Below are 15,296 nucleotides of genomic sequence, written 5' to 3'. Positions count from 1 at the left end.
GCTATTCGAGGTCTTTTCTGGTTCCATATAAATTTTAGAATTATTTGTTCCATTTCTTTGAAAAAGATGGATGGTACTTTGATAGGAATTGCATTAAATGTGTAGATTGCTTTAGGTAGCATAGACATTTTCACAATATTTATTCTTCCAATCCAGGAGCATGGAACATTTTTCCATTTCTTTGTGTCTTCCTCAATTTCTTTCATGAGTACTTTATAGTTTTCTGAGTATAGATTCTGTGTCTCTTTGGTTAGGTTTATTCCTAGGTATCTTATGGTTTTGGGTGCAATTGTAAATGGGATGGACTCCTTAATTTCCCTTTCTTCTGTCTTGCTGTTGGTGTAGAGAAATGCAACTGATTTCTGTGCATTGATTTTATATCCTGACACTTTACTGAATTCCTGTATAAGTTCTAGCAGTTTTGAAGTGGAGTCTTTTGGGTTTTCCACATATAGTATCATATCATCTGTGAAGAGTGATAATTTGACTTCTTCTTTGCCGATTTGGATGCCTTTAATTTCCTTTTGTTGTCTGATTGCTGAGGCTAGGACCTCTAGTACTATGTTGAATAGCAGTGGTGATAATGGACATCCCTGCCGTGTTCCTGACCTTAGTGGAAAAGCTTTCAGTTTTTCTCCATTGAGAATGATATTTGCGGTGGGTTTTTCATAGATGGCTTTGATGATATTGAGGTATGTGCCCTCTATCCCTACACTTTGAAGAGTTTTGATCAGGAAGGGATGCTGTACTTTGTCAAATGCTTTTTCAGCATCTATTGAGAGTATCATATGGTTCTTGTTCTTACTTTTATTGATGTGTTGTATCACATTGACTGATTTGCGGATGTTGAACCAACCTTGCAGCCCTGGAATAAATCCCACTTGGTCGTGGTGAATAATCTTTTTAATGTACTGTTGAATCCTATTGGCTAGTATTTTGTTGAGTATTTTCGCATCTGTGTTCATCAAGGATATTGGTCTATAGCTCTCTTTTTTGGTGGGATCCTTGTCTGGTTTGGGGATCAAGGTGATGCTGGCCTCATAAAATGAGTTTGGAAGTTTTCCTTCCATTTCTATTTTTTGGAACAGTTTTAGGAGAATAGGAATTAGTTCTTCTTTAAATGTTTGGTAGAATTCCCCCGGGAAGCCGTCTGGCCCTGGGCTTTTGTTTGGAGATTTTTAATGACTGTTTCAATCTCCTTACTGGTTGTGGGTCTGTTCAGGCTTTCTATTTCTTCCTGGTTCAGTTGTGGTAGTTTATTGTGTTTGTTTTATCTAATCATTTTATTCTGCTGAATTTACTAAAAGGAGGTACATGTAAAATTCTGAATTTATGAAAAATAGTAAAAAATAGTAAAAACTGTTACAAATGGATTGTAGCCGTATGGAGTCTGCACAGCTCTGATAAGCTAAGGGAGGGCATTTGTTTGTGAATCTTGAATTTGATTTATAATGTAATTAAAATGAATAGACTATAAAATTATTTGGAAAGTGGTTTTAAGTTATAAAAATCATAAATTATTATTATAATTATTATTATAACACATTGATTCTTTAGTTGCTTTAGTGATTTGAAAGCTTTGTGTGCTGTTTGATGGAAATCTGGTTTCTAATGTTTCTCAAATCTTAGGTTATCAAGCCGAGCTATGGAAAGATGCTTTAAAAACAAGAAGAGAGACCATTGTGTTTTTGGATACTAGTGGCAAGAGTCCATTCTGTTGTAAGTTAATATTTTCAACAAGTGAATAAATGATTGCTTTTATATACTAATTTATATTTCCTCCAAAATGTTCTTCCAACCCACTTAAATTCCATCATGTAATTTCAAGGAACTCTGAAATTTATTAGAGTCCAATTCAAATAAGGACTTGATTTTTTTAGTTTGTTTAATCGTTCATCTCTTGAAGGGTATCAGGGATATTTTTAGTTTTTGGCTGCTACGAATAAAGCTCCTATGAATATTTATATATAGTTTTTTAGGTGAATTTACATTTTTATTTCTCCTTTATGAAGGCCTAGAAATGCAACTGCTGGGTCAGAAGCTAATTAGCCTTATAAGAATGACAAAGTGTGGGGCACCTGGGTGGTTCAATGGGTTAAAGCCTCTGCCTTCAGCTCAGGTCATGATCCCAGGGTCCTGGGATCGAGTCCCGCATCAGGCTCTCTGCTCAGCACGGGGCCTGCTTCCTTCTCTCTCTCTGCATGCCTCTCTGCCTACTTATGATCTCTGTCTGTCAAATAAATAAATAAGTTATCTGCTCCCAAAATACATTGATGAGACAGGCATAGGATACTAGACATTCCTGTTCAAAAGGGGGGAAAAAATGAAAGGAAATGGAGGCAATAGTCTGAAGCAATTTTAAAGTCCAATGAGGCAAATCCCATTTGGTTTCAAGGGTTGGGAATAATTCCCTGTGATTTATTTCCCCTGGGATCGGCTCTGTGGGCTCATGACTCCATGTTTTAGCTTCTTAGAGTCATCTTTTTTCTTCTTTCTTTCTTCTTTTTTATTTTACTTTATTTTATTTATTTAATTTTTTTTTTTTTTTTTTTTTTTTGTATCAATGGTAACTTATGCTTACAGCTGAATAGTTTTAACAGTCTGTTCCTTGCCTGAAAAATTTTGGAGGTCCAACAGCATTCTTTCATTTTGTACCCTGTCTCCTTCAGTCTAAGCTGGCATGGTTTATGCTACTACAACATTGTCAGAAACCTTGTAGATGTCCATATATATCAGAGATTCATTCTGTTAAAAGAGAGGTACTTCCAAATATCTTTTGTAGATAATCCTATCTCTATTTTGGCTTTCTGCTGAGATGGTTGAGGGAATCTAAGAACCAAATACTTAATCTTTCCAAAGAGCCTTTTGTGTTACTGACTACTGACTTTTTGATCATTCTAAGCCAAAGGGTTGTCTAGCCATACTCTTGGATTTTTCTCTAGAGCGTGGTTTCCTGATGATGAATCTTAGTGTCAGTATCTTTCCCAAACCTGATAAGATAAGGATTTTTCAAATCATTCTGTCCACATTGGTTTTCGTGTGACACTTTTATCTCAATTTACATTTTTCCTCTCCCAGTTTCACCGTAAACACCAATAAGAAACAAGGCCAGATTTATTTACAACTTTTGCTTTCCATATAATTTCAAACATAATTTTGTTAGGCTTTCTGTGACTATTTCGCAAGTATTCTTTTTTCTACCAGTTTCCAGTAATTTGTCCCTTCCTTCTGAGGCCTCACCAGCAGGGGTGTTACCATCTGCATTTCCACTAACAATGTGTTCAAGGTAATCTAGCTATTTTTTTTTTTTATCATGCTTCTCAAAGTTCTTTAAGCTTCTGTTCATTGCCGATTTTAAAAAGCCTCTTTCTTATTTTAGGTATTTGTTACAAGAGCTTCCCATTCTTCACATTAAAATATGGATTCATTTTCTGTCACTAACATAACAAATTACCACAAATTTACTGGCTTAAAAAAGCACAAATCTATTATCTTTCTAGTCCTGTTGAGGTCAGAAGACTGACACAGGTGTCACTGCAAAAATTGGGGTGGCAGCAGGACTGCATTTCAGGAGGCTTCAGGGGACAACCTGTTTCCTTGAGTTTTTGCACTTCCGGTGGCTGGCTGCGTTCCTTGGTTCATGGCCTCTTCTTCCCCAGTGATGGCTTGAGTCTTCCCTCATACCCACTGCATCTCTTCAACCCTTTTTGCTTCACATCTCTCTTTAGGATTCTCTTCTGTCTTCCTCTTCTGCTTTTAAGACGTTGTGATTACAGGCTGTGATTGTGATTTTGATTGTGATTTTACAGGCTGTGATTGTGATTTTAAGGCGTTGTGACTACACTGCTCCCACTTGGATAAATCAGATAATCTTCCCATTTCAAGGGCAGCTGATTAGCAATTTTAATTCTATTTGAGATCTTAATTATGCTTTGCCATTTAAGGTAACATATTCGCAGGTTCTAGAGATTAGGACTTGGATTTATTTGGAAAGGTCTACCACCATGACAATAAGCACATAGGATTTTTCAGTTTCCCGATATCAACATTTTCTGTGAAGTGTGAGAACTTGACTTGCATTTTGGTTTCTTTACATTCTCCACTTTAAAAACTCATTGTCTTGAGTAGCAGATTGTGTGATAATTTTGGTCTCAATCATCAAGTATATAAAATGCACAAGGAAAAGGGTAATCTATTGTATGTGTGCAGCTGTCTTCCCTTTCCCATTTTTACCTCTTTGTTTTTGATGCATTAAGATGACTTCAATTCGTTTCTGTTTGAAGAAATCCCTTCTTACAATATTTAAGGGATTGAGTCTGCTAATAAGAAATTCCTTAAGTGTTTCTTTGTCTTAGTGTGCCTTTATTCCTCCTTTATTCTCAAAGGATAGTTTTGCTGGATATGAGGTTCAGAGCTGAGCTCTTTCTTTTAACCTTTGAAAAAGGTGCCACATAATGTGTGAAAAATGCTAGTCTCCATTATTTCAGATTAAAAAAAAAAATCCAGGGTGCCTGCGTGGCTAGTGGATTAAAACCTCTGCCTTTGGCTCAGGTTGTGATCTCAGGGTCCTGGGATCGAGCCCCACATCAGGCTCTCTGCTCAGCGGGGAGCCTGCTTCCCCCTCTCTCTCTCTGCCTGCTTCTCTGCCTGCTTGTGATCTCTGTCTGTCAGATAAATAAATAAAATCTTAAAAAAAATTCCATCATGACTCAAATTGGTGTTCTCCTATAGATAATGCATCATGTGTCTTGGGCTGCTTTCAATTTTTTTCTTTGTTTTTTTGTTTTCTGACATTTAATGATGATACAACTGGGTAAGATTTGTTCAGGTTTATCGTGTTTCAGGTTCACTCAGCTTCTTGAATCTGCATATTTGTTTTCTTCACCAAATTTAGAAAATCCCTGGCCATTGTTTCTTTGAATACTCTTTGGTGCCGCTTTCTTTTCTCTCTTTCTGACATGGTAACACAGATACTGTATCTTTGTTGTGGTCGCATAGCTATCCGAGGCCCCTGTTTTTCCCTCAGTCTCTTTTCTTTCTGTTGCTGCGATTGGCTGGCCAGTTGATCTGTGTTCACGTTCGCTGATTTCTTTCCTCCATCATCCACCTGCAGTGGATGAAGAGCTGACATTCTTTCCTCCATCATCATGCACATGCAGTGAGTTTTATATACATTACCATAGCTTTGGCATATGTAGTTTCTACTTTGTTTTCCTTTACGCTCCCATTTTTTAAAAAATATTTTATTTATTTATTTGACAGAGAGAGAGAGATCACAAGTAGGCAGAGAGGCAGGCAGAGAGAGGGGGGGGGCAGGCTCCCTGCCGAGCAGAGAGCCCAATGCCAGGCTCTGTCCTGGGACCCAGAGATCATGAACTGAGCCAAAGGCAGAGGCTTAACCCACTGAGCCACCCAGGTGCCCGAACAGCTCCCATTTCTTTGCTCATATCTTTCTATTCATTTTTACAAGAGGCTCTAACTGACTTTGAAGCATTTTGGGGATGGCTTCTTTGACATCCTTGTCAGATAATCCCAGCATCCGATTCATCTCAATATTGGCATCATTTCATTGTCCCTTCTCACCAAAGTTGTGGTTGTCTTTGTTCTCGCTATAATGGGCAATTTTCAGTCACATCCTGGACCTTTTGTTTATTATGTTGGAATCTGAGTCCTATTTAAATCTTTTGTTTCTAAGCAGGCAGCAACTTTGTTTAGATTTTAGCTTTATGTAGTCTGAGGCTGTGGTTTCTTAGATGTATAAGAGTTCAAGACGATTTATGCATAAAATGGCATTTTGACTCCCAATTTTATCTGATTCTATCACAGCAACAATTTATCTCATAGAGACTTTGAACCTGTGTTTTCTTTTCTGTCTTGAATATTATGTTCTATAGTATTTTATTTCACATGTTACTTAACAATCAGTATTTTTTAGGAATGTTATCATTACAACAAATCCTCACCCTATTTGCCAATTTTAATTTTCCACCTTTTTTTTCTTTTTTTTTAATTTATTTTTATTATTATTATTATTATTTTTAAAGATTTTATTTATTTATTTGACAGAGAGAGAAATCACAAGTAGGCAGAGAGTCAGGCAGAGAGAGAGAGAGAAGCAGGCTCCCGCTGAGCAAAGAGCCCGATGCGGGGCTCGATCCCAGGACACTGAGATCATGACCTGAGCCGAAGGCAGCGGCTTAATCCACTGAGCCACTCAGGCGCCCCTCTACCTTTTTTTTCTAACATTTTATTTATTTATTTGACAGAAAGAGATCACAGGTAGGCAGAAAGGCAGGCAGAGAGAGAGGAAGGGAAGCAGGCTCCCTGCTGAGCAGAGAGCCCGATGTAGGGCTCTGTCCCTGGGATCCTGACCTGAGCCGAAGGCAGAGGCTTTAACCCACTGGCCACCCAGGCGCCCCAGTTTTCTACCTTTTTTCTTGTTATCTTTTCCCTCCACCACTTTTTCCTTCTGAGTCTAATCCCGGTCTTACTAAAATACACTCTTAGTGACTTTTTACTACTGGTCTCTTTCGGTTTGTTTATTTCCTTGAAAATGACCTTATCTTTTCCTTACTCTGGAATGCAAATTTAATTCAAGATAGAATTCTACATTGAGAGTATTTTCACTCAGCACTTTGAAGATATTAATTTTCTTTTCAGATAAATTTTCTTCATTTATTGTCAGTGTAATTGTATCCAGCAGATACTCTATAGTTTTCTTCTGGTTTAATTAATTAATTAATTAATTAATCTATTTATTTTTGATTTATTATTATCATTTTCTAGTCTCAGTGGTCATTTTAAGTCTCTTAAAAATTAAAGAAACATATTTGTGCTATTTCAAAATAAAGACTCATGTATTCTTTTAATATATAAAAAATTCAGTAGTCAGCTCTTCAAAATTCTTTCTTCAGAGCAAGTTGGATTTTGTTTTTTCCAGAATTTATGTAGCATAGTCTTGGAGAATTTTTAATATAATTTGGAGGGGCTGGGGAGTCTTCACCAAGTGATGAGTGCTAATTTAAATTCCTTATTACCAGGGCACCTGGATGGCTCAGTTGGTTAAGCATAAGACTCTTGAGTTCCTCTCAGGTCATGATGTCAGGATTCTGAGATCGAGCCCCGTGTCCGGCTCTATGCTCAGGGCAGAGTCTGCTTATCTCTCTCTCTCTCTCTGTCTGTCTCTCTCAAATAAAGAAATAAATAAAATCTTATTAAAAAATTCCATGTTACCTGGAGTTTTATTTAGTCTTGGTAAAATTTTCCCCCCATCTAAGACTCATAGACAGCCAGTAGGAAGAATTTTCCAAGTTCCTCTTTAAATGGCAAAGCAGAGAATTAAGGTCTCTGGCTCTGAGCAGGGACTTTCATTTCAGCTCTGTCACTTGGCATCGGGTCTCCTGTGCGTGGAAGCTGACATTGCAGCTGCAGCCTCCCTACATCCTGTTCTCAAGTCCTGAAGGTATCCAGAGCTGTAGTCCATCTTAAGTTTTGCCTTTACTTCCTCCGCATTTCTGCTTCCTGATATTTTTCCTACCTTCATCTGAGCTTGATTGTGTATTTGATTTAGGGATTGTATACTCTTCATTTCCATGTACTTGTAGCGAGAGGTGGGGTTATTCTGTAACATCTCAACGTGCCATGATACCAGAAGTTACCTGAGAAAGTCTGAGCACCTGCTTTATTGGGTGAGGTGGAGCAAAGTATTTTGTCTAAAGCTGAGCAGTCGCTTCCAGTAAGAAGTGGTCTTCAACTGTCTTGTGCTAGAAATTGATGAGGTCCGGTGATAAATACACTTCCTTATTGGAGGTAGTACTCAGCATCAGGAATAAAACAAGAAGTTAACTACTCTTGCCTGGTTAGTAGCAGCATTTAACAGCTAGCATGCATGATTTTCGTACGTGTATTTTCACGGGAAAATTTCATAGTCCTTGTTCTGTTTTTTGTACATTTTTTTTCTAAGATGGTTCACAGTACAAGGACTAGTGTCTACCTCTCTTATGGAAGGTATGATGGAGAGGGACTGCGCATTCTAGTCCTTAAGTTACAGTATCACAACAGGATTGGGATAGAACTAGAAGAATGGGTACCACCTTACACCGGATTGTAGCAAAATGTGGTCCACTTAGCTGTTCTTGGGACTGGGGGCTGGGCATCTAAGTAATAATGGCGATAATGGCATCTTACTTGAAGTATGGGAGGAAGAGTGGATATTGATGTTAAGTGGTAAAAGGGATAGACTTAGTGAGCACTTAAAAATAGCTCTTTGTTGTGAATTTAAATCCTCCCTTTTCCTCGGTATTTCCCCTCCAGATGTATCAACATCTTCCCATCATAGAAATGAAAGTATCTTAAACTTGCAAACTCAGCTAATCTTCTAGCTCTTGTTTGAAGGTGGAAGTAGTGGGATCTTGAAGTAGTTCTGGGCTGTAATTTTTAGGTTGGTGTTTCTGGCAGAGCCTTAATCTCTGGCCCTCAGTAATTATTTGAACTACGTATTTCCTAATAAATTCTTCTTGTGCTAAACAAACAAACCAACCTCCCAGGGAGTCAGAACTTTCTGTGTGGCTCAGACAATACTGAATATAGGGGTAAGTTCAGTATCCTTACTTCTGGAAGATTTACTCATCAATTTTAAGCTGGGGCATTTTGAAGAAGAACTAGACATACTTAATTTTAAAGTCATTCCTAAACAGCCAGTGAAACTGGGGGTTGTATTTGTCAAGCAATTTTACCTAAGACTGTTCATCAGATAATTAAGGAACATTGTCATGTTTACTTTGGTTGTGCTATTGAAAAAGAAAAAGTGCTTCATTGACCTAAATTCTGAATTTTCTTGGTGCAGACCAGTTAGTATTCTCTAATTATTTGGCCAGCTTTTCACCATACCTATGACTGTCTGGCAGGTTTTTTCATTCCTCATTTTAAAGTCTAGTTAAAAATTGCCAGAAAATAAAATGTATTACCCATGTACTAAATGAGTGGCTCTCAATATTATGTGCATATATAATATGTGCCTACACTGCATACATATATACATATAGGTGTATCTGCATAGACACCAAAAATAAGGAAAAAAGTAATAATGTGAATTGCATTCTGTATTTTTGTGTTATAGCCTATTATTTTGTTCTCACTGTGACTCTTCTGGCTGAAACTATGGAGGATGGCTGTTTTAGATTTAAATTATTAAACCACCTTGGAACGGTTAAAGAGCCAGAGATCTATGAGTAAGTATAATTTGATCAATTAAATGTTTTGTTTTCTTTGATCAATTAAATGTTTTGTTTTCTTAAGCATCTGCTTTGGAATATGATGCAAAGGGTACAAATTTTCAATCCATTGAGCCTTAAAATGTTCAATATTAAAAGAATCTCAGGTGTGTATTTTAATACATTCATTCTGTGGTAGAAGATGTTGAATACGAAGTTGACTAACTTGTTTATGTCATACACACCCAGGGACTACAAACAATAGGGGAAACATTTTTTTCCCTCTCATTCTCTCATTCCAGTGTTCTTCTCAAATTACCTTGCCTTCTAATTCTCTCTGGTTTTCAGGCAACACTGTGTTCACAGTGGTGTGAATAAATGTCTGGTAACTTCTGTCGGTAGAGCGAACAGTTTCAGCATTTCTGAGAACCACTCCCAGTCACAAATCCCACAAATAATAGAAGAGGGTTTTGTTTTTACTTAATCTTCTATTTAACTCTTTGTGTATATGTGTATATGTAGGTATATATTCATATTTTTAAAAAAGATTTTATTTATTTGACAGACAGAGATCATAAGTAGGCAGAGAGGCAGGCATAGGGGGGTGGGGAAGCAGTGGCTCCCCACTGAGCAGAAAGCCAGATGTGAGGCTCTGTCCCAGGACCCTGGGATCATGACCTGAGCCGAAAGCAGAGGCTTTAACCCACTGAGCCACCCAGGTGTCCCTATATACATATTTTTAAAGTTATCTAGTCATCTCAAAGAATGTTTTCAGCTTGAGTTTGTTGAATGCATATTTGTGTATTTAATAATTACTCTAAGAAATTCATTATTTCCTATTAAACAAAAGAACGATATGAAGGTGTGTGCTACTATTAAAACTGTAGTTTCTAACCTGCTGTGCTAGACTTCTAGAAATCTATTAAATAACCTAACTTTTCAAAAGGCTCACTGGTACCATGATGAAATAAAAGATACATTTTATTTTGTTGTGCCTGGATTTAGAACAGTTTGGTTTAAGTTTAGTCTTATTCCTGATGACATCTTTAATATTTCCAGAAACATAGTTGATATGTCCAGCGTTTGCTGTTGTCATTGTCTTGGTAGTTACAGTACCTGAATTGATGAAATCTGAAGTGTGCTGGGCTTCAGACCTGCATACGTCATGATGTCCAAACTTAATCAACCATTAAAGTGAACCAGGGAAAAATCTCTGCACACTTATATATTTGCACATTAGCATTGCAAACAATGGAAGTGATATTTGTAATTTTAACCTTTGTTTAAAATCTAAAATGATACTACAGTGTAGAAAGTATCCATAACTCATAATAAATGAAGTTTGTTTTGAACATCAATCTTTAAAACCTTGAAATTCACAAAGAAAAATAATAGTAAAGGAAGTATATTATGATAAAATATCAAGAACCTATGTACTGAAGTAACATAAAGACTACTTCATCATGGGATACTAAGACCATTCTTGGAAATAATATTTTGAGTTAAAAGTCAGGGAAAATTTTTTAAACATTGAGCTGAACATATTTTTAATATTAGATCCTTAAAACTTTAATTTTCTTAAAACGATTAATGACATTGCACAGATAATTTAGTAGTTGGATCAGACTGGTGATGAGTGAGCATCAGTTTTTTTTTCCCCTTTCTTCAACTTCCCCTCAGTCACCCAAAGAAGAATATTAAATAAATCAAATTAGGATTTCAGATTCTTCAAATTCTTCATTTACATCAAGGGCCATCTTTTTTTTTTTTTTTTAAAGATTTTGTTTATTTCTTTGACAGCGAGAGAGGAACACAAGCAGAGGTGTGGGAGAGGGAGAAGCAGGCTCCCCATGGAGCAGGGAGCCCAATGTGGTACTTGATCCCAGGACCTTGGGCTCATGACCTGAGCCGAAGGCAGATGCTTAACAACTGAGCCACCCAGGCACCCCATGGCCCATCATTTATTAAGAGAAACTTAAGTTCTTGCCACTTCATTTTGAGCACTGATAGTGTTATAATAATAGTTTATAGTTTATTGCTTTAAATCACTTAAAATAGTGTATATATGTGCATATATATAAGACATACGTGTATGATCCTTTATTTGTGTTTATGAGACCCATGCTTTCTTGGTTTTTGAATCCACCTCTTTAGCACCAATGGACCGTATATAGGCATTTCACCAAATAATGGGTATTCAAGATAAAATCGTACTATTATTGTTTCAAGGAAGCCACAGAATACTGGAGGAGACTAATGCGAGTTGGTAGCTCTGAGTAATAAGTTCTGTAGTAGCAGAGTACTTACGTGCTATGGGTGTACAGAGAAAGAAGCAAGGGAGCATTTGAAGGGGAGAGACTGCAGTCCAGGAGTGGAGAGAGAGTGCTTTCAAAGGCACGGAATCAGGAAAGAACCAGAGTTCAGTAACAGCACAAAGACTTACGGTCCTAGAGAAGCTATTGCCAGCTTGTTCAGAAGGCAATGAAGTTGTGATTCTTGATTTCCTTTACAAAGGAAATGTCTGTGCAGAACACCATGAAATATTGATGCATTTTATTCACATACTTGCCTTAGTGCATTTTTCATGAAGGAATATAAAACATGGATGACATACTCATGGTAAATATGTCCATTTAAGCCTGGCCATAGGCTTTCTTGTTTATCTATTAATAACGCTTTGCTAATAGCTTTGGTCATGCTTTGGGATTTGAACCATTTCAGAAACCAAGGAAGTCAGAAACTTTTAAATGATCTTTTGTTTCCCTTTTCAAAATTGAAAGGGACTGTTTGTTCACTGTAGAAAGTGTGTCATACAGTCAAAAAGGAGAAGCATATATAATTATATCATTCAGGGATGTTCACATTTACTAATTGTCTACATCTTTGTCTCCTCCTCTTCTTCTAGCTCCTCATTTCCTTCCTCTTTCTTTTTGTACATACCCCTGTGCATTATTTTTTTCACTTAGCAAAATTAAGATCTTATCCTGATTTTTATACCAAATGCTACAGTGTAATCATTTTTTATGTCACTAAAAATTACCCACACATTACAATATGATGCCAGATATATTAATACAACAATGTAGGAGTCTAAACAGGAGGTATCAATTCTGGACATTCTAGTTAGAATGATTCCCTCAGAAGATGAGTAATGGAGATATGAGAGTAACACAAGTCCAGAGAGGTGGCTGTTGTAATAATTTCTGTGAGAGATGATGGAGGCCTGGACTGAATCTGTAGAAATTATCTATTTATTTTTTACGATTTAGAATAGGTGAGTTTTTATGATTAATTAAATATGTGAAAGTGAAGAAAAGAAACAAGTTTTGAGGCAAACATTTAAGTTATGGTGCCATTTACTGAGCTAGGTCATGGAGAGGAACCAGTTTAATCATCCAATATCAGATCTTGAAAGCTTCTATAGGCCAGTAACTGTACTAGAAATTAAGGATACAGTTCTGGACAGATTAGAGTGCTATCGTTACATAATTTCTGTCCATTGTAGCTGATAGACTTTACAAATACATAATACAAGTAAAATTATAATGTTCATCATTCCTCTATTCAAATAATTTTTAATGTGTATCTCCATTGAGCTAGGGACTGTGCAAAGTGCTGAGGATACTATGATGAGAAAAATAGACATGGTCCTACCCTCATTAAAGTTACAGGTTAATTAAGGATATAACAGTAATCAAAAATAAATAAAAATGTATAAACAAAATATGAAGCATGTCTTGAAGCAAGCTGTAGTGTGTATGGAAACATGAAATAGGGGATAGTGAGGTCACTAAAAGTTTCTCTAAGGACATGTCGTATTCGTTGAGACCTAAATGATGAGCGGAAATTCATATGTTTTGCTATATTCCGGGCAGAAGGGTCAACAGATGCATAGGTCCTGAAGTAGGAGGGAACGTAGCCCATTTTAAGAACTGAAGGAATTTTATAATGTCTTAGAATGGAGGCAGGGAAAGCAAGAGAGATGTGAGTTAGAAAACCCCTCAATTTTGTAAGAGCTAGACCTTACAGGACATTTCTAGGATTCTATTTTCCTCCCTGGGAAAATGAAAACCACTGAAGAGTTTTAGTTGGGGGCAGTCTGGTTGCAGCCGGGACTGGATCTTTATTTTGGAAAAACAGTTCGATCACAGTGGGTTGATGATGGAAAAGAGAGGTTGTTTTTGCAAGAATATAGGCGAGGAACAGTGGTATCCTGTGTGCTTGCAGTGGAGATGGAAACTGAGGGTGGATTCATAGCAGACTCGGGATATTTCATAGGTATAATCAGTAGGAATTTATGATAGATAGGAAATAAGGGTTAAAAGAGGGGATATGAAGAGTGAATCTTCATCGTCTGGCTTGGGTAATTGGTGGTGGCACCATTGAAAATGATAAAGAAATTTGTAAGCTGTCGGGTTTTTGTCCCCCCCACCTTATATTTATTTATTTATTTATTTATCAGAGAGAGAGAGAGAAAGCACAAGCAGGGAGAGCAGCAGGGGGAGGGAGAAGCAGGCTCCCCACTGAGCAGGGAGGTCAATATGGGACTCGATCCCAGGACCCTGGGATTGTCACCTGAGCCAAAGGCAGACATTTAATCGACTGAGCCACCAAGGCATCCCAAAGCTGTCGGGTTTGGTTTTGTTTTATTTCTTGGTGGGGAGGGTTGTTGGGGAAGATGTCATTTAGATTTGAACCTACTGAGCCGCAGACATCCTTGAGATGTCCCAGTAGACATGGTGAATAACAGTACATGCGCATGTCTGCATCTCAGCAGACAGAGTCAGCTAGAGGCAGAGATCTGGTGGTCCTGAGCAAACAGTTGGTATTCGAAATCGTTAAAGTGGGTGTGAAATTGTAGGGAAAGTTCGCACATTCCCATCTGGACGCGTTGACTTGGAAGTGTCACTGAGAAATCCAGATAAGGCCGTGGATAGAAATTAGAGAATCACTGATGTTCTATTCCGTGAAAGAGGAGGTAATAACAGTGCCTGCAGGGAGCAGAGATGGGCTTTGAGGAGTGTGATGACAACTTTTTTTGGGGCCTAGTTGTTCTGAAGAATCAAGAGGAGGAAAAGATGGGGATAAACGTAAGATGGCACAAGAACTGGACACATTCTTCATGTGTTCTCCATGTGGTTGTTGCCTTTGTTCAACAAATCATTGTTGCCTTAAAGGAGGAAATTAATACAACAGGTTGTTTTTTTTTTGAAGATTTATTTATTTGAGAGAGAGAGAGGGACAGAATACGAGCAGGGGGAGAGGCAAAGGGAGAGGGAGAGGAGAGAATCTCGGCAGACTCCATGCTGAGTGTGGAGCCCCACATAGGGCTTGATCCTGTGACCCTGAGATCACGACCTGAACCGAAATCAAGAGTCAAAGGCATAACTGACTGAACCACCAGGTGTCCCAGTACAATCGGTTTTTCTTTTTTTAATTTCTTTCTCTCCTCTTCCTTTCTCTTCTCTTCTGTCTTCTTTCCTTGCTTCCCCCTTCCTCTCACTCTCCCTCCTTTTCTTTCTTCCTCCTCTACTTCCGCTTCTCCTCCTCCATTTCCTTCTTCTTTGCCGTTCTCTTTTTAGTTAAGCAGATCCATACTGATCTAACTGACCCCAGGCAATGCTCCTGGCACACAAAGATGAGCGATTTCAGTAGAATGTTGAAGAATGTTGACATGACTGTGTTTGCATTCTCGCTTTGCAGTCACTAGCTTAGGAAAGGCTCTTGTGTGCTCTGATCCTTAGTTCTCTCATCTGTTATGGCAATACGAATAGTACCTAATAAAGGGAGTTGTTAAGATAAGGTCAAGTATGTCAAACTTTATTACTGTTCTGGGTGCACTGTAAATGCTCAGAAAAATATACTTACTTAATTCTACCTTCATGTTTTTCCTTTTGAATCTGAGGCTTTTATAATTATTCCTTTAATGCACAAATACTTGGTAAAATGGCACAAAAGAATGAAAAATTGTTATTTGAGTATCCAGCCCACTCAGGGAACTATGATAGTTGTTGAGATGTCTAAAAAAAGAAGCATAAGGGAACTTCTTTAATCTTAAATGTACAATCTAGTCAGAAAGATAAG

At 37.6% G+C, this 15,296-nt stretch overlaps 1 protein-coding gene across 1 annotated transcript in view; it reads left to right on the top strand.

Annotated features, from left to right (window-relative positions):
* The window catches only part of LIPI (lipase I), a 39,587-nt gene that overhangs the window by 15,469 nt on the left and 8,822 nt on the right, over positions 1 to 15,296 (top strand). Inside the window, exons 6-7 of the mRNA XM_059165086.1 lie at positions 1,630 to 1,719; positions 9,119 to 9,230. Of these exons, the coding sequence (XP_059021069.1) occupies positions 1,630 to 1,719; positions 9,119 to 9,230 (202 nt within the window). The remainder of the gene's footprint in view (positions 1 to 1,629; positions 1,720 to 9,118; positions 9,231 to 15,296) is intronic.

This window comes from Mustela lutreola, chromosome 2 (assembly GCF_030435805.1).
Source record: "Mustela lutreola isolate mMusLut2 chromosome 2, mMusLut2.pri, whole genome shotgun sequence".
In the NCBI taxonomy this organism is placed as follows: Eukaryota; Metazoa; Chordata; class Mammalia; order Carnivora; family Mustelidae; genus Mustela; species Mustela lutreola.
Note: the sequence above shows the minus strand (reverse complement) of the source record. Positions and strands in the feature narration are given on the sequence as shown.